At 46.4% G+C, this 26634-nt stretch overlaps 1 protein-coding gene and 1 long non-coding RNA gene across 8 annotated transcripts in view; one reads left to right on the top strand and one right to left on the bottom strand.

Annotated features, from left to right (window-relative positions):
• Positions 1 to 29: 29 nt before the first annotated feature.
• On the top strand, positions 30 to 8825 carry LOC142818607 (uncharacterized). The gene is made up of 3 exons (XR_012896159.1): positions 30 to 173; positions 2601 to 3482; positions 4182 to 8825. It is a non-coding gene; the product is annotated as an uncharacterized LOC142818607 (long non-coding RNA).
• Positions 8826 to 9101: 276 nt separating this feature from the next.
• Positions 9102 to 26634, bottom strand: part of OTOA (otoancorin) — a 74116-nt gene continuing 56583 nt past the window's right edge. For 5 of the 7 annotated variants that reach the window (XM_075899476.1, XM_075899480.1, XM_075899478.1 and 2 more), the window contains 4 exons: positions 21518 to 21615; positions 17146 to 17338; positions 14482 to 14570; positions 9102 to 10457 (listed from right to left, as the gene is read on the bottom strand). In XM_075899476.1, the coding sequence (XP_075755591.1) occupies positions 14503 to 14570; positions 17146 to 17338; positions 21518 to 21615 (359 nt within the window). In that variant the 3' untranslated portion in view covers positions 9102 to 10457; positions 14482 to 14502. Of the gene's footprint in view, positions 10458 to 14481; positions 14571 to 17145; positions 17339 to 20243; positions 21154 to 21517; positions 21616 to 26634 lie in introns of those variants that run through there. The other 2 variants (XM_075899477.1, XM_075899481.1) reach the window with 2 other exon arrangements.

Here is a 26634-nt window from a genome sequence, read left to right as displayed (position 1 = left end):
GCTCCTGCCCCCTCCCTCTAGCGCCCAGGGCTGAGCGCGTGCTCCGGCTCGCGAGCTGGGGGCGCTGTAGCTGGCGGTGCCCCGTAAGCACCGGGCACCCCCCCCCCCAGCAGGGCTGTTAGCCTGGCCCAGCAGCAGAGCTGCGGCTGGGCTGAAGGAGCCGGGCGCACAAGGTAACCCCTCCCCCAATACAGCACTCCCCTGTGTCCTCTCCCTGCCCCTGCGCTTCAAGCAGGCTGTCAGTCTGCACCCGGGCATGCCGCGCTCCGGGGCTCTGCCTCTTCCCAGGGGAGAGGGACGAGAGGTTTGCGCTCCTGTCTCTTCCCGTCCCCCTCCCCAGGGGTGCAGGGCAGCACGGGCTGGTCTTGCGCCCGCGACTGTGTCCCTCTGTGTTTCAGATTGCGCCTGGGGCACTCCTGCCCTTGTCTGTCTCTCTCCCCGCAGGGGTCACATCATTGGACTAGCTCACTTGCTGGGAGCAGGTTGCCTTTGATCTGCCGCTAGCAGTAGCTTTATGTTGATGGGGGGGGGGGGGGAGAGACGGTCTGGAGACTTTCAAAGTTAATTTAATTGTACGTGCAGGCAGAGTTGTCATACTCACTAGGGGCACATCTCCACAGCAGGGCTAAAGCCGAAATAAGCTGTGCACCTTGAGTTACATCAATTGCATGTAGTTTAAGACTAAATAACTTATTTCAGCTTTCTGCCCCATCTACACAGTAGGGAGTCCCAGTTAGAGCATTCTTCTTCAGACTCCTCTTACCCCTCGTAAAAATGAGGGTTACAGGAGTCAGAGTAAGAAGTCCTCCAGCTCGACATTATTTTGACAGTATGTCAAAATAACTGCTTGTAGTGTAGATGCGGAGTATGTTATTTCAGAGTGTCATCAGTTATTTTGAAATAATGCTGCTGTTCAGACATAGCCTACAGTTCTCTGCAGCATGCTAAGGGTTACAGGGATACTACTTGGCTACGTCTACACTGGCAGCTTCTTGCGCAAAAACTCTTCCAGAAGAGAGCGTCTACACTGGCATGTGCTTTTGCGCAAGAGCATCCATGCCAGTGTAGACGCTCTCTTGCACAAGAAAGCTCTGATAGCCATTTTAACCATAGGGCTTTCTTGCGCAAGAAATTCATGGCGCCTGTTTACACTGGCCTCTTGCGCAAGAACAGTTGCGCAAGAGGGCTTATTCCTGAGCGGGAGCAACATAGTTCTTGCACAAGAATCCCTGATTTTATACAATAGAACATCAATTTACTTGTGCAAGAACACACGGCCAGTGTAGACAGGCAGCATGTTTTTGCGCAAGAGTGGCCACTTTGGCGCAAGATCGTGCCAGTGTAGACACAGCCCTCTTGTGTAAGACTGTACTTTTGTTTGGTATGATTGCTTTTACTATTAGCCACTGAACATTGGGAACTCTGTGGCAGGAAAGATGTTCCAAAGCAGAGAGGTCACAGCTAATCTTCGCCCAATAATTAAAGCAATAGTCTCGATCTCGTGATACTCTTCTAAGTTCCCTGCTCCGTCATAGACTTCTGTGTGATCCTGGGCAAGTAACTTGTGCCTTTCTGGGCACATCTACATGGCCCCTGTCCTGGAAAAAAAATAGTTTGAATTTTAGCTGCTAACATGAAGTAAAGGCCAAATTGCTGTGTCATCACTTCTGTTTTAACTGAGATAATGATGTGGGTCAATTGTCCAGAATGAAAAACACATTTTTTTTGCAGTGTAGATATTCTCTATAAATGTTTTAGTTCCCAATCTGTAAAACTGAGATAATAGCACTTGCCACATCTTTTATTCTGACAGAAAAAAAATTACAGATTGTGAAGCACTTTGGGAACTGATGAAAAGTGCTATTAAGATTTATGTATTGCACTTCATCAGTTGAACCAATATTAGACCTCTCTGCTATAGGCTAGACCCAGTGGTGGGCAACCTGTGGCCCAAGGGCTGTCTGCAGCCCATGTGTAGTCTATAAGACATTTTGTTTACTGTTACCCAAGCACAGGGTTGCCAGATTTTGCTGGTTTCCATTAGGGATGTAATAGTGTAATAGAAAAAGCTTATATGTTAATGCTATAGACTACATGCATTTTCCCCCCTCCGCCCCACCAGTAAATTTTTTAACAGGCTGGCCAGCAGCCTGGCTCAGTCCAGGTTTGCAATGGGTCCAGGACCTACCCCTGCTGTGGCTCTGCATTTAAAGTGTACTAGGAGAAAAGCAGACAGGCAGGCTGGCTCAGCCCCAGCTTGCGCCAGGTCCAGGAGCTCATACCTCCGCTGGACAGGAGCTGCTGCCACCCCACACTGCTTCCTCTGTATCAGGGCAAAAAGGCAAAAGGCAGCCAGTCCGCAAAGGGAGTTGGTTTTTAAACTGGCTCCCCTCATGGACCATCTCCCACCTTTGATACAGAAGCAGCAATGCTGAGTGGCAGGGAGCTTCTCAGAAATGGGGCCAGAGCACATTGGCTGCCGGCCCCGCCCCTGGGTACTATAGAATAGTAACCAATAAGAATTCATGAGGTTAATCGACTATTCAATTAACCGATATTTAACGTGCTTCCCCCTTCTGTCCTGCCCTTCCTCACGTCAGCCACAGGTGAAACCATCTCTGCCTGAAGCCAGGCAGTCCAGACTGTCCTGCTACCTCTCAACAGATGGCCTGGAGCCCTAGCAGCCTCTCTTGGGCAAGCCCCAGTGGGGTGCAGAGTCCAGCCCCTGCCCCACTCCACGGACGTCAAGGGAGGGACATTGACTTGCATCAGTGGGAATGTAACTGGAACGTGCCGCTGCCCCCATCCTGTGTGACATAGGACCAGCCAACCACCCGGGGAAAAGCAGGGGCACCAAGGGCCCTTCCTGGCAAATTCCCAGCCACTCCATGGAGAAGCTGTCCTTCCTCGGCCACCAGAACCCCCTGACAGCACAGACTCAAGAGAGCTGCAGCCTGCAACTTTTCTCCGGGAAGGTGCTAACACCAGTTGCTCCAGCAGTATTCTGCTTGGCATTCCCCTCGAAGCCCTGCAGTGGGAGGAGTGTCTCCGTCAGTCAGCCAACAGCGAGAGCAAACTGTGTGTTCTCTTCTCATTGATGCCCCATATCAACTCCAGCAATGCACGGTTCCAGCCAGCCTGAGCCAGGCCAGCGCTTCTCAAGCACATTGGGGAGAGGACAGGGGGAGAAAGGGAGGAGGCTGCATGGCTGAGGGGGTGGGGCAGCAGGACGCAGAGTGACGTAATGTTGTCACTCTGAGTATGTCTACACTAAAGAGTTTTGTCGGAAAAATGGCCTTCTCCCTTAGGGCCTCCGGATGCACACCCCAGCCTGATGGGCCTGGCAGATGGCAGCTGTCCACAACCGCTGGACCTCACCTCAGGGATGTTGTGCTCCCCCACGTCGAGGTTGGTCAGCAGGCACTGGAAACGTGCCTTGAGGCGGCCGAAGGCGCACTCCACCTGGATCCAGGCCCGGTCAGGTGGGCACTGAATTGGTCCCTGCTGAGATAGGGCTAGTATAGGGTTTCATAAGCCATGGCATCAGGGGGTGGTCCACATCCCTCAGGATGCAGAGTGGCATCTGTCCAATGGCAAGTTCATGGCAGGGGAAAAGTGTGCCCACCTCCAGCTTGTGGTACAGGCTAGAGTTCCTGAAGACTCAGGCATCATGTGCCCTGCCCTGCCTGACCACCCAACAAAAATGTCTGCAGCACCATGGAAAAGTAGCCCTTCCTATTAATTTACTGGCCTGCTCAATGCTCTGGTGCTCAGATTGGGATGTGGGTCCCATCAATGGCTCGGGTGCAGTTCAGAAACTCCAGGGCAACAAATCCAGCCACGTCACGTCCATGTCTCCCAGACAGACGACCTTCTGCAGCAGGAGGGAGTTGATGGTCCTCACCACCTGCAGAAGGAGACAAAAGAAACAAACAGAGAATGAAAGAGGGGGTTCCTGAGCTCTTGGGAAGTACCCGCCCTGCTTCCCACCCTTCCCCCTGAAACACCCCAGGAGCCACTTCCTATGAGCCCCTCCTCTCTAGCAGCAGGGCTGTGTGAGGGGCAAGATGGCACAAGCTCCTGAGGTTGGGGCTTTCCCACTGTCCCACTCCACCCCATACAGCCCCTAACCCCCCTTTCCCGAGGGTCTCTTGTAACACTCCCCCCCCCCCCCCCCGCAGGGACTGCAGCCCGAGAGCTCCTTATCTCCATGAAAAGGGCCCTGATGGTGGACTTCCCCACACTGAACTGGTTGCCCACCAACTGGTAGCTGTCGGAGGTGGCGAGCTTCCAGAGGGCAATTGTAACCCGCTTCTCCAGTGGGATGGCAGGCTGCAGGTTGGTGTCGTGTGTCTGGAGGGCAGGGGTGAGCCAGGCACATAGCTCCAAAAAGCTGGCCTTCCGCATGCGGAAGTTTTGGAGCCACCACTCCAGGACCAGCCGGTCCCACCAGTCCAAAAACTGCAGCATGGCCATGTAGGACCATTGCATGCCCAGGGGCAGCTCCAGCTCCATGGCACAAAGAACAAAACTGTGGCATCCGAAAAAGAACAGGGCAACCACAGCAGGCACTACGAGAGCTTTGCTGTCCCTCGAGAAGGTAGCAAGCACACAGCAGAAGCAGAGAAATGGCTGTCCAGGGGGGTCCCTTTTAGCTCATGTTTCTGCAAGGCTCCGACACCAGCACTCAGAAGCAACTGATGACCTAAAGCCCTGCCTGAAGTGGTTCTGGGTGGCCTTTCATGTGAGAGAGCGTCCGATCAGTCTGGACATTCTCTTTCGCAAAAGCACATTGCTTTTTCTATGTGCTTTTGTGTGTGGACGCACTCTTTTGCAAGATTTTTTCAGAAGATCTCTTCCAAAAAAAGTTTCTTGTGCAAGAATCCTGCAGTCTAGACGTAGCTTCTGTGGTCCTGCAGGAAAAATTTTTTAGAGAGAGATTTTTTGCATTCCAAGTTCACCCATTTTGAGAAGAGAATATAATTACTTTAATATTGTAGAAAGCTGGTATCTTTTAGAAAAGAGTTGCCTTGTTTGGGAAAAGTCAACAGAAAATTCTCCACTAGCAAAATTTTATTTTGCCATTTGAAAAATAGTGAAACGATTCTCACTATTTTTTTCCTTTTCCATGTTTATCCTGAATAAATTGTAGTTAAACTCTTTAAAGGGTTTAGTTAGCATGTGAGTGTAACTATATAGGATGGTGATTGTGTCAAACTTATAATTCCATTTTTATTGCTTCTTAAACAAGCACTCATCCTGTATCAGGGACATTTTTACGTATTTTCAAAAGTGAGTGATCAAGACTGCCATCATGGTCTAAATTCCAAAGTCCTGCATTATAGCCCTTGATAAACTCCTTTATCCCCATAGCTCTTCTCTTCCTGTAAAGTACCACAGGAAAGATGAGTTTAATAGTGTTTGAAAGCTATTGCATTTGGACTCTGATGGACTAACCATTCTAAATAGATGGTCAAGTAACTTTCAGGCCCCAGCAAATATGCGTAGATGGCAGCAAGTAGGACCACATTTGAGGGCATATGTTAAGTGTTCGGTACCCAAATGTAATACAGGCAGTCCCCGGGTTACGTACAAGATAGGGACTGTAGGTTTGTTCTTAAGTTGAATCTGTATGTAAGTCGGAACTGGCTTTTAGAAAGCCCTCCGCGGCTTTGCTCTGCGTCTTCCTGGTCTGCAGACCAGGGAGACGCAGAGAAAGCCCCAGAGAACACGGGCGGCAGGACCGCGAGGTCCTGCAGTCCGTATACTCTGGGGCAGCCCCGTTCGTATCTGCGGATCCGACGTAAGTCGGGGACTGCCTGTACTTAAAGAATTATATTGAAATTTCCATGGAAGTATGATTACATCAATCATGCTGAGTGATAGCAACAATTCTATAGAAACACAGTGTAAGTTGGATCGCTGATGTCTGCAGTGGCACTATATACCTGTTATACACTGATATCAGAGAGTCAGGTCTAGTAAGTACAATTTTCTTTCTTTCCTAGAAGAATACTTAGTTGAGCAACCAGATCTTGTTGATCCCTGGAGAAGTTCTTTGATCCAGGATTAACTGTATGGTATCTAGCATTCTAGTCATGGATAAGTCTTTGCTCAAATGCCTCTAAACCTATGAGTAAAATACAAGTACTTAACTATAGGGCTGGAATTGATAATAAATGTATCAAGGGCACAGAACTGACATTCTTCCTCTATTTGTCAAATATTTTCAGTTCATGCAGAATGTATGCAGAGCTAGTTTCTAACCCACTTTCTTCTGACATCTGATAAATATTCAAACACACTAGAACCCAAATTAAAGATGATCCAGAGCAACTTTAACTTGTGCATCAATCCATTACTGTAGCAACATTTAGTCTTAACTACATTACAGACAAAATTGTATTAATCTAATAGAAAATTCAGAGGAGTGTACAACAGAAAAAAGAATCCCATGCTTATTTGTGTGAGCTTATGTTTAGGGCTTCAATTTTTTCAGTTACTTCATTTTGTTTTTCAGGATTTGTGTTCTACGATGTTTGAGGTTTATGTAGATGTCCAGAAATTGTTTATTTCAGGGCTTTCTTTCTATGTACCATAAAGAGTAATGTATATAATTACTCATTACACCTTAAACTACTGTAATGAGTCATCTCTTTATTATGCTCCCTCGTGCACTCTAATACTGTAGTGCTGTTTGAAACGTTAAAGTGCACTGGGGAACTTGTAGTGTATACTAGCAGGGTCAATTCTACACAGATCAGTTAATGCACTTTAGAAATCATACCCTGAAGTCCACATTACTGCTCCATATAGACAGCTACTTAGATACAAATAGCCATGGTGGCCATGGTGGGGTTTGTGTGTGTGTGTTTATAGGATAAATATGAGAGTTTTTCAGGTGTCTCTTGTTTTATTTCAGGAATTTTCAGGCTTTATCAGTGGAAAACTTACAATGAGAAGCTCCACTTCTTTCTTCTGGTCTCCAATTTCTCCTCTGGAAACTAACCCCTCCCCCCCAAAAAAAAAGACTTCATAATATAGGAGAGAGACTGTTAAAACAAAGGTCTTAAAGTTAATTAATACCTACTAAAATCTTGAAGGTGACTGTAGCATGTTGCTGGTGCTAGCCAACCAAGAAATCTGACAATCACAGCTCCTGCTTTTAGTACATCACTGCATAATTGTTCCAATTGTAGGCTCTAAATAACAGGACTGCAGCGTGAGAAGAAAATCCTTATTAATCAGGATTAGAAAAGCAGAGTGAAACTGAAGTACAACTGATGGTCAAAAACGGGGCAAGCACATACACAGATGTATATTGACTGTTTGTTAAAATAAGGAAACAGATTTGTTCTGAAAACTGCAATGACTTATCTGCTTCCTGGTACAATTAACAGACCAGGTGTTAACTTTGATAAATCCTTATATGGTGCAAGCTAGCTGTTGTCTCTGATTTCCAGTAAGATAGTTGGAGTCAACTGGAGTACTTGAGATAATGCCTTTGATTTAACTGTGTAGGGAATGGGTAGAGATATTAAAGTCATTCATAACAGCCAGGACACTTGACATAATAAAATAGAATTATGAGCACTTGGAGGGTACAGAAGATTTATCTTGTTCTTGGGAAAGTTGTCCAGCTCTCTCTATTTCAACGGAAGCTATATTAGGGATGTGAAAAGTTAACCGGGTAATGCTCACCAGTTCCAGTTACCCATTAATCTGGGGGCTGGAGCACCTCCCTACCTGTTGCAGGCAGGGGGCTGTTCTAGCCCCATCAAGAGCTTGTTGTGGACAGAGGCTGCTCTGGGCAGGCTGGAGCAGCCCCTGCCTGCAGTGAGGGGGCCTCTTCAGCCCAGGGGGTTGGAGTGGCCCCCACACCTCCTTTAATCGGATAACCGGTTAAACAAAAGATTTAACCGGTTAACCTATTAAAGGGGCTTTTACCTCCTTATGTTATGTACACTGGCCCACAAGAGACCCTCTCTTTCTGAAAAAGGCTTAAAGACATTCTTGGTCCTGAGTGGGTTTGGTTAGACACTGAACTTGTTTTGGGAGTTGAAGTTGCTTCATTTGGGGGCTTGTCTTTTCAATCCTGTTTACATCCTGCTCCACTGAACTAGGTGCTTTTGGTCACAACTGTTACAATCTGACAAGCCAGCTTCTCCAAAAAGGAAGGGATGATTTTATTCAGAGGAGCAGAAATAACTGACCTCTGCTAAGATATCTTGAGAACCAGAACAACAACAGATCTATCATGTTGCCAAGGTCTAAGTTGGGGATATATGGTAATGGATAGGACATTTGACATAAATCATCTGTCTAATCTAAGGAATATCCAGGTACAAAATGGTTTGTTTCTCCTACATATTTACATATTGTAAAATGAGAATAATTCCATCATGTCACATTTCTCTACATCTCTCTAGATGTATTTAATCAACACCTCTGGAAGTTGTGCTGCCTGCTGACTTTTGTCCTGGGTGCAGATTCAAAAGGAGGGGAAAGATGTAAGACAATAATTGGCATAGAAAGCAGGATGAAATAGAAGCTTCACTTTTTTTTTCCTGAAGAAATATCACAAGAATTTAATAAGGTCTTCTCCTAAGAAAAAAGCGCTTCAGGCTAAATTGGCTGCGTCTGTTGAAAACAAATCAGGTGGGAATGATCTTCAGGAAGGTGCAGACACCATGTAATAAGCCAGATCTGTCAGGATGCAGTACATAATTGCAGCTGAAGTTTTAAGTCAGACTATGCCACAACTTACACAGGAAATTAAGACTCGCTGCTTTTTTAAATAAAGGGAGATGCCCTAAAGAACAAAACTTTTTGTGCTTTTACTTCTAATTGAGATTGGAGTTTTTAATGTGCATTTGCTGGGGTTAAATTAAAAACAAGATCCTGTATATTTAAATAAACAGAACAATCTTCTTTCATACAGAAAATGAATGCAGTGGGATAACTCTTACCATATCTACTGCAGCAGAGAAATAGATATGAGATAACCTTTAGCAATGGTAGATTTGTTTATAAAGCAATACCAAAGGACATAAGATTGCCCATAACACTGTAAGATTTAAAAAAATACAAATATATCAACAAAGATTTGAAATATGATTTATTATAGTACAATCTAACAGGAATAACAGTAATTTCTAGACTATAAATTGTCCTATTTAAAAGTACTTAAACAGGATGCTGTCATCTTATTCCACAAATTTTTTGCAATTGCAAAATAAATGTTTACCATGGATTTTTGGCAACACCACCAGCAAAAGACAATTGTGTATAAGAAGAGCGTAAGGACTGTTTTCAGCTGACAATGTTTAAAATATGGGGACTTGACATGAAAATTTTCCTATTTTAAATACTGGACACACTCTATATGTTGATAAAATACAATGTTTAGTGGATTATTCCTACAAGAAATACAGCAGGGGCCTATTCACTTCTCACCCATAGAATAGTAACAGCCTGTACTATTTATGTGGGCAGGCTTCAGACATCATCCTAGAGGTATTGTGGTAACAACTGGGGTTCCATGGTGCTGTACCAAAATATAAGAGCTTGCAATCAAAGAGCTTACCCTGAAGAGCTTGCAATCAAAATATAAGAGGAAACAATAAATGGCTAAGACTGGTAGCGGGCAACCTTTGGCTCCTGGGGCACATGTAGCCCATCAGGATTCTATGTGTGGCCTGTGAGACATTTTGTTTACAGTTTCACATGCACAGAGTTATCAGATTTCACGGGGTTCTGTCCATGTAGTTTTTTTCCTGCCGTATTACTAAAGTGACATACATGTAAAGCAAGGGCATGTGAAGTGAGGTGTGCAATCAGCACGTATGATGTTGTTGGTGAGAACCATGCACTCCTTTCGCATCCAATGAAGTGCTGCTATGTTCAGTCAGCACACCCTGCAAATTTTAGATATGTGAGCACAGTGAGCAAAACTACCCTATCCCGACAGACTGTCTTGGAGGTGACAATCTTGTGGCCCACTGAGATGATGGAGGGCCAATCATGAGCCTAAGTCGCATAATGCAAGCTGAGACAGACAGGGAAGTACAAGGAAGCAGTAAGAGTAAACTGGTCAATATTTAAAGCCATGACCACAGCACATCGACTGCCTAACAATCTCTATCACTGTATCAGTCTCCTGAGTCATTCAGGCTCCTCTGTAATATGTATAAATCTGAAGCCTTCACTGTCTTTTCATGAGACACCAGCTTGTCATGAAAGGGTAGGAAGAGTCCTAAAATCTCTGAAATGTAAGACAGCAAATAGTACTTGCTGTCTATACTCATACGATGAAACTGAGTGCTGGATCAGTTTGTTGCTTTTTAAGACACTAACCACTACTATGATCCAGCATCCCCGAGAGGCTGCAGCTCTTTATCCACTGATTGGCTTTCTAAATGATCTGTTCTATCAACTCCCATGTGTGTTCTAGGCTTCTGGAAAACAAACAAAAAAGCAAATTAGTGTTACAGAATGTTAGCATTTTTAAACAATGGGACACTGGGGCAGGTATTTTGCTAAACTACAACTCTGAACTTTAGTCTGTCGCTGTTCCAGCTGAATAATAACTAGTAGGGTTGCCAGGTATCCAGTATTTGCAGTCTCTGTCCAAAATAACCCAACAACTCCCCCCCCCCCCCCACCCCCAGAAAATAGTGGATATGTAAAATGTCCAGTATTTTCTGTTTTTCTTGGACGGAAGGCCGCTTGGGACATTCTTCCCCTGCCACATCTGGTGGGGGCGGGGAGCATGGGGATTTAAAGGCACAGTGACTCTTTTTTGGTGCACTTTTTTTCCCCCTCTCAACTTTATTCCCCCCCCCCCTTTTTTTTGCTCAACAACTTTGGTGCCCCGATTTTATTTTTCTCAGACAATTTTTTCCCCACCATGTTTGGTATTTTTTGTGAAAGTATCTGGCAACCCTAATAACTAGGGGGCTGTGCCCCAAGCTCACTGCACTCACCAACTCCCCTCTTGCAGGGGGTAGGCAATCCTGGGTCTCGCCCCTTTGCCACACGCCAGCACAGGTTTCTTCTCCCTCCTGCCCCGGGGCCTTCTCCCTCCCCTCTACCCTGGCCAGCATGGGCCCCTTCTCCCATCCCTCTCCCGCATCAGCCTGGGCCCCTTCTCTTCCCATGTCCTTTCTATCTCCCCTGCCATGCCAGCCTAGGTCCCCCTTCTCCTTCTTCCATGCCAGCACCCCTTCTCTCTTCCCCCTCCCCTGCCGGGCCATCCTGGGCCCCTTCTCTCTCCCACACTGTGCCAGCCCAGGCCCCCCTTTTCTACCCTGGCCCCCTTCTCCCTCCCCCCACCACCAGCCCGGGCCCTTTCTCGCCCCCCACAACTCTACCCACCCTGGCCATTGTGCATGTCAGGCCTGGCTCTAACCTTGATGGTCAGGGAGGTGCAAGGATGCTTGCCTACCCCACGTGAGGTGCAGGTAGTGCCATGTGCACACGGTGCTCTGGGGCACTGCAGCCTGCTAAGGTGGGGAAAGCAGTAGTGCAGGGAGCTGCTGTCCCAATCTCTCCTCTTTGAGGTCCCACCTGCGCTGCTCACTGCCCCCTCCCTGCCCGCAAAGCCCAAGGCCTCCTGTCTGCCACTGGGAGCAGAAGGGAAGAAGCAGACAGGTCAGTGTGGTGGCTCCCCCAGGCGGCTCGTGGGTGCTCTGGAAGCTGCAGTAAATGCAGCCACAGGGGAGAGGGTGAGTCTCCGTGGGGACAGCCAGATTCTGGGCGGTCAGGCACTGCACTCCAGCTCCCTAAGAGCAGGGGAGCCCCCAAAAGCCCACTGCTGGCACGTAAGCCCAGCTGGGAGCCCCACTCCGAGCGCCTGTCCCAAGCACCATACCCCCCCCCCCACTCCACTCCTGAGCTGTCACGGCTTCCATGTGGGGTCTGCTGGCTACTGTGCCATGTTTCTTAGCATTGAAAGCCTTGTGGTCACTATATCTGGACCTACTAGCCAAGATGGTCATGAATGCAACCCCATGCTCTATGTGCCCCTGGTGCACTGACTGCCAGAAGCTGGGATTGGACAACAGGATGGATTACTCAATAATTGCCTTCTTCTGTTCATTCCTTCTGAAGCATTTGGCACCAGCCACCATTGAAAGAGAGGATATTTTGGCTATCTTCCACAAATCTGGCTAATTTTTTGTAACCAGTTATAGTTTTGGTCTTCACAGCATCCCCTGGCAGTGAGTTTCACAGGTGGCTGTATTTTGTGTGAAGAAATACTTCCTTATAGTTTGTTTTAAACCTGCTACTTATTCATTTAATAGGGGTAATTCCTGGTTCTTATGAGAAGGAGTAAGTAATACTTCCTTATTCACTTTCTTCACACCATTCATGATTTTATAACTCTCTATCATATCCCCACTTAGTCGTCTTTCCTAGCTGAACAGTCTAAGTCTTTTCACTCTCTTCATATGGAAGTCATTCCATGCCATCATTAATCTTGTTGCCCTTTTCTGTACTTCTTCCAATTCTAATCTTTTTTGAGACGGGATAACCCAAACTATATGAATTGTTCAAGAAGTGGGTATTCCATCGATTTATATAGTGGTGTGGGATTTTCTGTCTTCTTATTAATGCCTTTTTTAATGGTTTTTAACATTCTGCTAGCTTGTTTGCCACTGCGCAGAGAGTAGATATTTTTAGAGAGCTACCCACAGTAACGCCACAATCTTTCTTGAGTGGTGACAGCTAATTTAGACCTCATCATTTTGAATGCAGAATTGGGATTATGTTTTCCAGTGTGCATTGCTTTGCATTTATCAACACTGAATTTCTTAAAACATTTTGTTGCCCGGTGACTCAGTTCTGTGACATCCCTTTGTAACTCTTTACAGTCAGTTTTGGAACTTAACTTGAGTAATTTTGTATTGTCTGCAAAGTTTGCCACTTTGTTTATCCCCTTTTCCAAATCATGTATGAATATGTTGAACATACTGGTCCCAGTTAAGATTCATAGGGATCTCATCATTTACCTTTCTCCACTGTGAACACTGATCTTTATTTCTACCCTTTGTTCTCTTATCCATGACTGCTTACTTTGCTTAAGAGCCTTTCTGAAAGTCCAAGTACACTATATCTACTGGCTCAAATGTGCACACAGTTGTTGGCACTCTCAAAGAATTCTAATATATCGATGAGGCATGATTTCCTTTTACAAAAGCCATGTTGACACTTTCCCAACATATCATGTTTATCTGTGTTTGATAATTTTGTTCTTTACTATTATTTCAACCAATTTGCTGCATACTGAAGTGACACTTCCAGACCCATCACCTATGGAGCTTTTTAAAAAAAAATCAGCATCACATGAACGATCCTACAGTCATCTGGTACAGAGACCAATTTAAATGACAGGTTGCATACCACAGTTAGTATTTATGCAATTTCATATTTGAGTTCCTTCAGAACTCCTGGGTGAATACCATCTGGTCCTGGTGACTTAACTGTTTAATTTATCAATTTGTTTCAAAGACAACTCCTACTCACACCTCAATCTGGGACAGCTATTCAGATTTATTACTTAAAAAGAATGGTTCAGGAGTGGAAATTTCCCTCACTTCTTCTGCAATGAAGACCAATGCAAAGAATTAATTTAGCTTCTCTGCAACAGCCATTGTCTTCCTTGAATGGTCCTTTAGCATTTTTATCATCCAGTGGCCATGATGAGAAGCTGTTTGGCAGGCTTCCTAGGTACTTTTTTTTCTGCCAGTTTTTGTGTCTTTTGCTAGTTGCTCTTCAAAAATGTTTTTGGCCTGCCTAATTGTATTTTTACGCTTGACTTACCAGAGGTTTATGCTCCTTTATAAATTCCTCAGTAGGATTTGACTTCCAATTTTTAAAGATGCCTTTCTGTCTCCAAATGCCTCTTTTCCTTGTTTTGCAATGGTGTCATTTTTTTATCCTCTTACTGTATTTTTTAAAAAATTTGGAATATGCCTTCAGTTTGAGCCTCTGTTATGGTGTTCTAAAAAATGTTTCCATGCAGCTTGCAGGCATTTTCACTTTTGTGACTGTTCCTTTCAATTTCCATTTAATTAGCTTCCTCATTTTTGTGTAATTTCCATTTTTCAAGTTAAATGGTACTGTGGTGGATGTCACTTAATTACAGTATGGCCACTTTTACTGAGCACTTGTGATATCTTTTAGCTTTTGAAACAGATATTATTGGGGGAAGAGGCAGGGTGGGAGTAGAGAAGAGGCAGAGAAAAGGTGGAGCGGGGCAGGGAGAGGCAGGGTCTGGGGCGGAAGGAGGTTGTCCCTCCCCTTCCCAGCAGGGGTCATGTGGCCGGTGGTGCCCTATGTCGCCCTTTACAGTCATCCCAGTCCACTGATTCTCATCATTCTTTCAAATTTCTGTGATGCCTATTATATCAGTAGCTACATTTAATTTCAATCAGAAATGTGCTATCCAAGAATGTTAAGTAAAAGGGTCATGCTTACATTAAGTTTAACAATCACACTTCAGGAAGTGAGACAAAGGATAAACAGGGCACACAAACAAATGCTGAAGCCACTTGAAAAGTGGGCACCTGAAAAATACAAAGCATTATGTCTTAGTGTTATGTGGAATGTGCACAGTGCTGTCTTGTCTTTCCCAAATTTACCCAGTAAAACAGAATGGCACCCAGAGAACCCCCAAGCACACCTGAAGTGAAACAAACTGTAAGAATCTGAATATTCAGTTGCTGAAAGTGCCCCTTGCTCTGGCCTCTGGAAGATTTAATTTAATATCCACACACCCAACAGAGAAGAGTCTCAAATGGGTACCTTCCATTACATTGCTGTGATAGCAATGAATGAATGAAAAGCCTGTGTACACAGATGAGCTTTATGCTGTGTTGGGGTGATCAGGAAACTCCTGCCTCTGGTAGAACCACAGAGGGAGCAGATTGCACAGGTAAAGCACTGGTGCGGAGAATCATTTTATTAGGTCTAGGCAGTTCAGTTAGTGTAAGTGACAACAAAAGCAACCTAGCAGCTCTTAGCCCTCCTGTAGCATTCATTTAGCCCCCCACGCCACACCCTGATACAGCTACTGTTCCTCACAGTGAGGGTGGGCAGTGGCATAGGAGCAGTACCTGCCCTCTCTTGGGGTGACTTCGTTTGGGAGTGCAGACTTCTGGGCTGGAAAGGTAATTTACATCCCATTGCACAGCTTAAGTAAATGCAACCTGTGATTAACTGAAAGATGTTTAAAAGCCTCAGAGAGGTAGCCAAGTTAGTCTGTAACAGGAAAAACTTTTTAAAAAAAGCTAATAGTCTAGTAGTACCTTAAAGACTAACAAAATATGTAGATGGTATCATGAGCTTTTGTGGGCACAACCTACTTCTTCAGATGAAGGCTGGCCATGGCTACCCAAAGCACATTTCTTGAGAGAGAGATAAAGGGGGCATATGAATGTGAGTGGGGGAATGGTCCCACTATTAAAGGGAACTTTCCTGGCTTTTACACTATCCTGGTGAAATGGGCTAACAAAAGGATAAGTCTCTGGCTCCCCCTTCCTTTATCCATAGGCCTTCCTGACCATGAGTGCTCCCCTTCCACTCTCCTGCGTGGTGGAGTACTCACAGTCTCAACAAAGCTTGTCCCAGGATCCCTGGGGGTTCTACCCCCAACCTTATAGTGGTCACTTAGGGCAGGGTCTTGGGTGTGCCCACTCTGGGGTGCTTTCCACATGGAATGCTTCCTTGACCCACTGATCATGACATATAGTTCAAGACAAATACAATTAAGCAGCAACACAAACCCAGTCTCTGGCAGGAGACATCACAAACAGCAGTCTCTGGAACGTAAGGGAAGTTCAAGTCTGTTCCTTGCACATTCCAGGCTTCCTTCTCCGGCCCTGGCTGTGCTGCAGGGATGCTGTGAGTTGGACACTTGTTCTAGCAGTGGCCACACATCTTCAGGCTCTAGGGGGCAGCCAGCATCAGCATCGTGTCCCCCCACTCAGGTTATGATCCCGCTGCCAGTCTGACCCTTAGCTGGGGCATCTGTGCTGGGGCCACTGCCCATGAGTCTCCCCGCAACCAACTCACTGGCCCCAGTTGCTTACTGCACCTGGCTCCACCTCCATTCTGCCTCAGCATTGATGCTGCTCTGCTTCCAGCTCCACGGGCTACTTCTCTGGACTCTCTCATGCTGTGACTCCAGCTCTCCTGCAGCTGTGACTGCAGCACCACTCTGCTCCCTGGGCTGCTTCCATGGCTCTGCTTCAGCACTGACTTTCTTCCTGGGCTGCTTCTCTGGCTTCTGTTGCTGCAGCAGCCCTGCTCCCAGCATATATCTGCTGGCTAAGCAGCTTCTATGTCACTCTTTGGCTGGCACAAGCTCTGCTCTCCAGGTCAGATGGGCCCCTGCACTCTCCTTAGCTCTGCCCCACTTTGACCCAGGCAATTCCAGCCCAGCAATCAGGCTGAAATGGAACATTGGCCTCTCCCCATTTTTTCTAGGGACTCAGTCTCAGGGTCCTGATTTATCATCAATTTTTCCCCTTCCTTTTGGTATTGGGAGCTAGTCAGCCAAAACTTCCCACTGAGTTTTACTATAAGGGGACTGTGGGAATGTACTTACGAATGTACTTTTTCTAATGGAAATACTCTCTCTCCCACTCTTGTTTGTGAGAACAACTGGGGACAGAATTGTAAGGAATTAAACAAAGCCCTTGGTAGGGGCTTTATTTCTCAGAAATGGACCAGTTTCTCAGAGTTGAAACTGTATACTAATACTGTCTATGGTAACTAATATATCTGCTTGGCTTGATTTCTGGTAACTAAATGCTACTATGTCTTTTTATAATTATAAAAGTGGAGGCAAGCATTTTCTAATACAAGTGCCTAAAATTAAGCACTTTCCGCTAACTTTATACAACTGGAGAAATGCCCCTCTCCCCAATCTGGCTACCCAAGCTCCCATTGTACTTGGCTGAAATGATGTTTCTTTTGATCTGAGGTGCCCATGCTCAAACACATTGCCCAGAATTTTCATTATGACGACTCCAAAACAAAGGCCTGTGCCTGATGCATGTTAAGTCTCTGCAGTCCCTACTTATTTCAATGGGATATGCTCATTATCTCTCAGGATCAGCTCCCAAGTGTTCTACTCACAATTTGAGGCTGGAGTATGTGTTGACCGAATGGAGCTTGCACTAGTTTGTGCATATTGGACACTTGTCCTGGCGCCATCTAGTGCCAACTGAAGACTCTGCAGCTGCAGTACATTCAGATGGTTTCTCTGAGATTCTGTAACCATGGCTGCATTTTCAGGGCCAAGGTTTGCTATTTGTTCTGGGGACAGCTCCTTGAGGAATAAATTAAAAAAAAAAAAAACAGGTTTGGGATGTCCACTACATTACACAAGTAATGAATCAGAGGTCCAGACTACCTGATACTTAAGAGTGAGGAAAATAGCTACAGCCTGTATTTCTGTAAAAGTGCTCAGTATTTTTTTTTAAATAACTGCATATCTGTTTCTCTCACTGGCCATTCGTATAGCTTTCTGTCTTCTTTGGTGGCAATAGTACATAGGTTCTAGAGATACTTTCTGTGCTATCAGCGTATTTGTCAACTCTCTGATATCCGAGTCTCAGTTTTAATCACCTTTTGGGGGGGGGGGGGGGGGAGGATTTACTGCCTACACTATTTTTGTTTCTTTCCTTTTTCATCATCTTCTATATCTACCCCATTCTTGCCTGTATGTGATACACACAGGTTCCGCTATCCATACAGTAGTGAGAAGAAAATATGTAATTGTTCCACCATTGGCTCTATCCTTCTAGATGGACAATCTTCCAAATGTGGTCACATTAAATCTTGTTTTAGAAATTACACAACACAAGATAATCATAATAACCATGCAGTAATTATCTTTCAGTATACGATAATTAAACCAGTTTGTAAAACAGGTATCTACAAGAAATGCTGTACTGTCTTGACTGTACAGTACAAGGTTTGTTATCTGGCATTCAATAGGGGTTGCTAGTTAATCAAATGTGCTGGTTACTTGAGCTTTTTCACCAAATGCAAAAATGTTTAAGAAATGAAATAACCTTACCTAACACTATATCTTTTAACACTATTACTGTAAACAAAACCATAATTTACTGCTATTCTATTGCCTCAGCATCATCAATATCTTGTGCTGTCCATCTTGATGGTGCTGGACCAGAGGAACAAGCTGCAGAAGCATCTTGAAGCATCTTGCAGATTGTCTGCCTGCCTGCAAGTCAGTTGCTTTTTCTTGAGGAAACTGTTATGGACAAGAGTGTAGTAACATGACTTTCTGAGCAGAAGAAGAAGACTGCTGCTCGGCAAACTTCACCAAAGTTTCCAGACACTGTGCAGCAGTAGCCCAAGAGACTTTTGTTTCTTCACTATGGTCTTCTTCCTCTGACTCTATTTCATCTGCAGTACAGGTATTCCTCTCCGGATGGACAAACATTTCTATAATTTCAGTGTCTGTCAGAGTTTTTGTGACTCTAGTCCTTGATTGATGTTTACTCACTCTTCAACTTTGTTATCTTTCAGTTTAGTGATTGGGTTTGCTGGGTTGCCATTTTGAAGGACATCAACTAGTTCTCGTAGTGCTCTCCTTTTTGGTCTTACGTTGAAGCCTTAAAATTCTTCATCAAAGGACTCCTCCACAAATATCACTTCCTCCCACTATTTTCCCCATGCTCTCTTTAAAGTTAACAGCAGACGAGGCACATGCTGCATTGAAGATTGCATCCTTGATGCTGTACTGTGACTGAAACTCTTGGATTGTTCTTTCAAAGTTGTGCAGCTTCCTCATAAAATCCCTTATGCAGAAGACTTAGATTTTGAAACAAGTGAGGTAACATTTGCAGACGAGACGACCATGAAAATATTGCCAGACACAAGCTCTGCTTCAGAAGGGTGAGCTCAGCAGTTATCTAAAACCAGAATAACCTTTGGGTCTTCTGGTACTCTAAGTTCTTTCAGATGGTCTTTTACAACAAGAAAAAAAGATATGGTGGAACCAATACAAAGTCTTGTCCATCCTGCTTTAGGCTGTGCTGTGTACTCCACTGGCAGCTGGACAATACCCTTGAATGCTCTTGGCTGCTTGAGTTTTGAAATCACTAGCAATGTGATTGTGTGTGTGCCAGCAGCATTTGCACACGTAAGCAGAGGTTCTTGTTCCTCTTGAATCCAGGTTCACCAACCACACCTGCACCAGCAAGGGTTGATGTTGGCAGGCAATGCTGAAAGAGTCCCATTTCGTCAGTATTGTAGAAGTTCTCTGGGGTTATGCCATGCTCTCGAATCAGCTTGTTAAAAAATATACAATATCTTTCTGCAGCCTCCTGATCAGAGGTTGTTTCTCTCCAGAGACATCAAGCCTTTTGATACTATGCTGCATCTTAAAGCATGCCAACCATCAGAAAAAACACCTCATGGTCTCAGTCATTTCTGTCTTCCATGGCCTGGCCTCAGACAGGCTGCAGGGAGGAGGAGGGAGGACCAGCCAGATTGGGGCTGCTGGAGGCCAGGTCCAGCCCCTAGAGCCTCACCCTCCGCCACCTCCAAACTGGCTAGAGGACAGGACCAGCTGCTGGCAGGAACGGGCTTCTGAAGGTCAGGGCCAGCCCCAGAATGTTGCGCCCCTCCCTGGACAGGCTGTAAGCGAGGGGGTCTCCTGGAGGCTGGGACCGCCCACGGAGTGCCACCCCCCCGCTTCCAACAGGCTGCAGGGTGGGGGGCACTTGAAGGCCAGAACCACCCATGGAGTCTTGCCTTTACCCACCTGGACCAGCTGCAGAGTGGGGGGTCCCTCGGCCAGGTTGGAGTCTGGAATGGGTGCATCTGGAAGCTGAGGATGGCCCGTGGAGCTCCATCCCCCTGGACAAGCTGGAGGCTGGGGAAGGCTTGTGCAGCCAGGGAGTGGAGAGCCACCACCCAGAGGAGACACCAGTCAGGGAGTGGAGCTCCGTCCCCCCGGGAAGAGCCACCAGTCAGGGAGTGGAGCCCTGCCCTCTGGGAGAAGCCACCAGCTGGCAAGTGCTGCCCTGGCTCCCCAGGAGCCACTGCCGCTGTAGTGTCATCCTTGCCACCCCAGGCAGTAAGCTCCCCCCTGCAACCTCCCAGCACCCTGCCAAGAGGACCTCCAACCCTTCCACCCACTTTGTATTCTACAAAAAATGAAAATATTGTCTACCAATAAGCTCTAATGTTTGAATCACTTTCATTCTTTTATTAATACACGTTTTCTCCCTTCATTTTCGAAAAATACAATCATTTATATAAAGCTTGTATGTTTTCCTTTTATTCTCCAAACACAAAAAACTATTACTTCACTTAAAGACTTGAGCAATGCCAAGTACTTCAGCTGGTCTTCTTATAATCATTAAACTGGTATTTTTTCCCACACAGAAAACTTTAAGATAAAACTGTAGCTACACAAAGCCATGGTAAAACAAATACCACTTTGAATCCCTAAAGAAGTGCAGTAGGTTCTTCTGGGTAAGGATTCTGTATTTGTTTTGTAAAGAATCATCTCCATCTAGAAATTTCATCACATGTCCATCTCTCTTTTCTTGTGTACATCTGCTGAATTCTGTTGAGAATCTCTAAATAATACCTTTGACCCTGTGGTCGGTGGATTGTCCACAGCACTGAAAGTGTGACACAGTGAGGTTGCAGAATTATTGGAGCTGTCAAAGGTGCTGTATAGAACACTACTTCGCTATCTTGTGGTCAAGGAGCTTCTCCTTTTATGGTAGCTGATAGTTAAGCTGTCTGGCTCAGCTATCCATCACTACACTGAGTGACTGACCTCATGAGTGTCTGAACCAGAGGTGACTGGGCAGAATGTTAATCTTCTCTTCACGGCAAACAATGTCTAGGTCAGAGACTTCAAAATCCACGTGCTAGTCTCCGGGCCATAATCTGTTCTGACAGAAGCAGGATGAATTCCATTGAAGTCAGCATTGCATTTGCTTGTACCAAAATCTGAATTCAGCCTCCTCCCCTCTCATTTTTTTCCTTTTACAAATGCTGTATGCTATCAGAACTTAGGGGTAACAAAAAGAGCCCAGATATATCCAAGGGGATTGTTTGTAGCTCTGATCGTATGGGTGAATGTGTTCACTTGTCCTTAATAATGGAAGAAAAAAGACATACCTCAGCAGATTATTAGAGACAAAGACCTTGCTCTAAGCCACCTGTCCCTATATCCTCAGGCTGCAGTTTTAAAACACGTTCATAATGCCTTTTCCCTTGGAACACATTTTGAACTAAGCATAAATAAAATAAATGGTTTGACATTTTATGGGTATCACAAATAGAAATGATATAGCTGTGAGTTAATGCATGATACACTTAACTGCCTCTCACTTAATAACTGAGCCAGAAAAGGTCTTGCAGAAACTCAAATTGAAGCATAAATTAATATTGCAGTTTGTTTATAATAGAGTAAAAGTGATGGAATATCACACTTCTTCAGTATCCGAGCACTTACTTTGAAAACTTCATCAGGTATGTGTCTTATGGCAGCTGGTTGAAAATATGGCATCACATCTTTGTCAAGAGCTTTAAGCTCCTTCCCATTTAAACCAGCTATCAAACAAAACAGGAATAGAGCTTAGTTCACACATCCTTTTCACTATGTTAAGTTTTGACTAATTTACATTGATACATTATCTGACCAATAATTGTCCCCAAATTCTGTCCCAATAAAGCCTCGGGAAATCAATACTCCTGTGTTAAACGGAAAAAGAGACCCTTTAGTGAACTTAAAGGAATACTCAAGTTTTATGTCTACAAGAGGTATTTTTAGTAATTAAGTTATTAAAGACATACACAATTCCTTTTCCTGTTTTCTTTCATTGTAACCAACTTACAGACAACTGTTAACACATAAGAAACTAATATATTTTTAGTACAACAAATACACTATGATGGAAGTTCATTAGTAGTATTCTTTGCACTATAAAATTAGAGAGTAACCTCCCTCTCCTGAAATCCTAAATACAAAACACAATGTGGGCACTGCTCCCCAGTAAAGAGAAGCTTCCACTTTTGCAGGTCATCGTGCAACACACATATATCGTATTAGTGCCATAAAAATGTCACTATTAAACTAATCACATTCTTGGAGTAAGCAGAAGAACTTTTAGTATTGACTTGGCATGCCTACTCTAAAAACGGATTGCATGAACATGCAGGGAGCAGATCAAGGGTCCAGTCCTCTAACTAGCTGAACTCCCTCAACTCCTCCTGACTTCAGATGAGACATTCAGTCACTTGCAAGACTGAATGGGATTGCAAGACTAAGGTGGGATTCTGGGACACTGTAAATAGAGAGAGCAGTTGTGGCAGAGCTGAACTCAGCTGGATAACTGCATGCTAGAAAGCTGGTAGGCACCTCACTCTGCGCTGGTGTACCTACGGAGTTATTTTGAAATAACTTCCCTTAATTCGAATTAACAAGGCGAGCATCCACAGTCCCTACTCCATTATTTCAAAATAAAGGGCTGGTTGTTTTGAAATAATAACTCCTGCTTTCCATGAGGAATAACACTTATTTTGAAATTGTTTCAAAATAGTGTGAATGTGGATGCTCACCTGCTGCTATTTTGAAATAACTGGCCTCCAGGAGCCTTTCACAGGTGCACTTGTGGCCACTCCGGCCACACCTGACATCTCTAATGTTCCCCTTCTCCTGCAGAGCTTAAAGCAGCAGGCTGAAGGAAAAGGGCTTGTGGCATGTGTGGACCTTTCACTGCCCTGTGCCACAAAGCACCCAACCCAGGAGCACTCCCTCTGAACCCCTCATGGCTGCTGGCACTCCCGCAGCACCCTCAGCTGCCCCTGGCCAGGAATGAAAGAGAGCACTGGCCTGGCATGGAGATACCGGACCTCATTGAGGTATGGGGCAAGAAGACTAACCTCCAGGATCTCCACACCAAGAGGAGGAATGCAGATGTCTACGGCCACCATCCTGGCAGAAAACGGACACACGTGGCCCCTCAACCAGGTCTGCATGAAAATTAAAAAGCTCCAGGGAGCCAAGGCCAGGGAGCTAAGTGGACGCTCTGTGGTGGCTCCTCACACCTACAGCTATTATGAGCAGCTCGATGCCATCCTGGGAGGGGGGGAGCAGTCTCCGTTGTCGTTGAGACTGGCCAGTACATGCCTGGTGTCAGCCTCCACAAGGGCAGGGTAGCAGAGAAGGCCAGCTAGGCCACCATGCCTGCCAGTCAGGAGCTGCTCCTCACCCTGGAGCCAGTCCTCCCCTCCCAGGATGTCTCCCAGGCTTTGGAAAATCCTGGCAAAGGCACTTCAGGTGAGTTCTGTAACTTTCCATATCTACACACAGGGTCAGGCGACGGGGTGTGAGGGGTTGCACGCTCCTTGCTTGGCATACAAGGCCTGGGAGTCATAAAAAAATCTGTGCACCTGGGTGCACGTGGAGCGCCGGTCCAGAGCACTCAGCTCCATGACACTCTCATACAGGAACCCTTCACTCTTTCTCACAAGGTTCCTGGAGAGGCCTACTTTACTCCAGCCTCCGTGATGGGACACCTTCGCACGATAAGCTGCTACTAAGGAGGCTGGGGTCGTGGAAACACACAGCAATGCTGCACACTGCACAAGCTCACGCGTGCATTTGGGCAGCATCTGCTCCCAGTCAAGCGTGGTGATGTGGACACTGATCCCATGCGTGGGAACCTGTCGGGGACAGGGGAGGGAGGAAGAAGAGAGGTCCCCAGTAGTACTCACTCCAGCAAATGGCCTCTGCTGCTCTCACACACCTCCCCCAACACTTCCCCCCACACACTTCAGCAGGCAGGCATAAAAGTTCTCTGTCTGTGGGACGCTGCTAGTGCAGGACCCGATGTGTGCAGGTCAGAAAGCAGCTACGCCATTCTCTCGCCACCTCTTACCCACAGGCTCCTAGTCTGGCTTGCACCTTACCATGCCTGCTTGTCCCCATAGGCTGTGGATGTAGCAAGGCTCACCTGGGACGTCTGTGCCCTTACAGAACAGTGCCCGTTGTCTAGGCAACAGATGGCCTTGCTCGAAGCACACTGCCATCATCTGAATCGAGACCTTTGGTATTGGCACAGAGATTAGGGCTAGACTTCATACACAGTGACTCCTGGGATAACTGCCCTTGTAACTTTTCTCCACAGCTGGGCCAGCTGCAAGCGTGCCACATCCACTACCTCCCCTACCATCACCCAACTCCGTGGGATCCACCAGAAGAAGCAAACCCAGTAAGACTTGCTGCAGGACCAGATGGCCTGCATCCAGTCCCTTGTCCAGGGGCTTGACAAGGAGCACAGGGAGCGGGCTGCTGACTGGGAGGGGCGTGGGTTGACCAGGAGCAGCAGAAGACCATCTGGGACCAGCTGCCATGCCAGCATGAGGCCATATGCTCCTCCCTCACCTCTGTGATGGAGTGCATGGCTGTGTGCATGGAGTGGGCCACCAGCCACCTTCCTGCCTCTGCGCACACACACCCCTGCCGCAACTCCTTTCCCGCCTCCCCGCTCCATGGCTTCCCCTCCTAGCTCCCTTGGGACCCCAGAACATATGGCGATGGGACCTCTTGAGCAGCTGAAGCTTCCCGAGGTACCCAAGGCAGGCGCCAGTCCCAGCCCCATATCTGAGCCCCCTCCCCCATTCCAGGTTCTTTCGCCAGTCTCTTCCCTGTTGTATGTCCCCCAAATAAAGAGTTGTTTTTGCCAAAAATAGAAAAAAAAGGGCTTCTTTATTTGTTCTGCAGGGTCGGAAGGGAGGGCAGGAGAAGGGAGGGGTGGAGGTGGAAAGGCACACAGAGGGATTGCAGGGGCCCCTTGTGGAGAGGCCCAGGAGAAGAGTCTCACAGATGGCCTTGGCCTCAAAGCCTCTTGGATGAGCACAGCCCCCTAATGTGCTCTCAATATGGCACTGGTGTCTAGCTGCTTGAAAGGAAGAATAGCCCCTGAAGAAGGGTGGGCCTGAAATTTTAGTTTGACTCAGCCTTGCTTAGCAAGTAAGGCAAGATTAGTCCCACTTCTGGGTCCCAGACTCCTGTTCTGTCCACAATCATGCAGTCTAGGTACTGCAGCACAGGTCCCACTTACCCTTTCAGTGTTTGGGCTTCTGTCCCTTGACAAAGAGGGGCGTGGGGCAGATGCCCCTGGTCAGCCTGGGCTGGGTAACCAGTCTTCCCAGCTTCTGGCTGGACTTTCCCGCTACTTGGTGAAGCGAGCCCAAACCCTCCCTGCTAGATCCCCTCACCTTCCCCACATCCTCTTTTTCAGTTTCTCTTTCCTTAGCTACAGCTCCTCTCTGCCGCCCTCCAAACTCTTCCACTCTCTCCTGCCCCTCCCCAGTAGGGAAGGCTTTTTAAAAGGCCTAGTGACTGCCTGAAGTCAGATCAGCTGGCACTTAACTGATTTATAGCAGTCAAGTCTCAGCTCTTCCATTCTGCCTTTGATAGCCCCAGGTCAGCTGCTCCTGGCTGCCCTGAAGTAGCCCTCTCCTAATTAAGCAGGGCTATTTCTGCTTTTTAGAGCTGCCTCTCTCTCTTTCTAATCTAGCCTCTAACCTGCCCTGTCACATATCCTCCTCCCTTGCTCAACACTATTGGGTTGGGCTACTTGGAACGGCAGGCAGTGCACTGTCGACAGGCCATCTGTGTTACTGTGTTTGACTCCGGCCCTATGTTGCATTTGGAAGTGGAACGATTGTAGGGACAGGAACCATTGTGTTATTCTCATGTTCCTTTGTTCTGGTGCATCCACTACAGGACCACCTGGTCTGTAACAAGTGTGAATTTTCATCCCAGTAGGTAATATCGCAGGCTCTCCATGGCTCATTTCACTGTGAGGCACTCTCTCTCAACATGGCATAGTTTCTGTCCCTTGGGAGGAGCCTCCAGCTCAGGTATAGGACGGGATGCTCTTCCTCCCCAATCATTTGGAACAGTATGGCAACCCATCTGAGTTCAAAGGCATTGGTCTGGAGTAAGAAATCCTTCTCAAAGTCAGGGACTATGAGCATCGGGTCGCTGCACAGGGCTGTTTTCAGGTCAACAAATGCCTTCTCTGCCGCAGGGGTCCATTTCACCACTTCCAGGCCACGGGCTTTTGTTAGGTCTATCAGGGGACATGCCCTTGTAGCAAAGTGGGGGATAAACCTCCGATAGTACCCCGCCAGTTCCAGGAACACCCCGACCTGCTTCTTTCAGACTGGCCAAGACCAGTCCTGTATTGCTCCAAGGTGCAGCCAGGGCCCATATAGTTAGCACTTAGGAAGGAGGTGCAATATCGCAGGATTTCCCCACACACCCCAGGCCAACAGAACCATCGTAAGATCCAGTCCAGGGTTTTCTCTACCCCTAGGTGGCTCCTGAATAAATGACTGTGGGCCAGGTCCAGCACAGCTCTCCAGTGTTTCTGGGGCACCAAGAGTTGTTCCACCACCAGATCCTGGCCAGGCACTACACAGTACTGTAGATATCTCTTGATTATGTAATACGGTCTAGGGCCCTTGGTCCTGCCTTCTACTGGAACACCTTTTACCTCAACTACCCCCTCGCATATGTTTTGATATATCGGGTCACTCGCCTTGTCCTGCTCAAAA

The sequence above is a fragment of the Pelodiscus sinensis genome, chromosome 16, assembly GCF_049634645.1.
Source record: "Pelodiscus sinensis isolate JC-2024 chromosome 16, ASM4963464v1, whole genome shotgun sequence".
NCBI lineage: Eukaryota > Metazoa > Chordata > Testudines > Trionychidae > Pelodiscus > Pelodiscus sinensis.
Note: the sequence above shows the minus strand (reverse complement) of the source record. Positions and strands in the feature narration are given on the sequence as shown.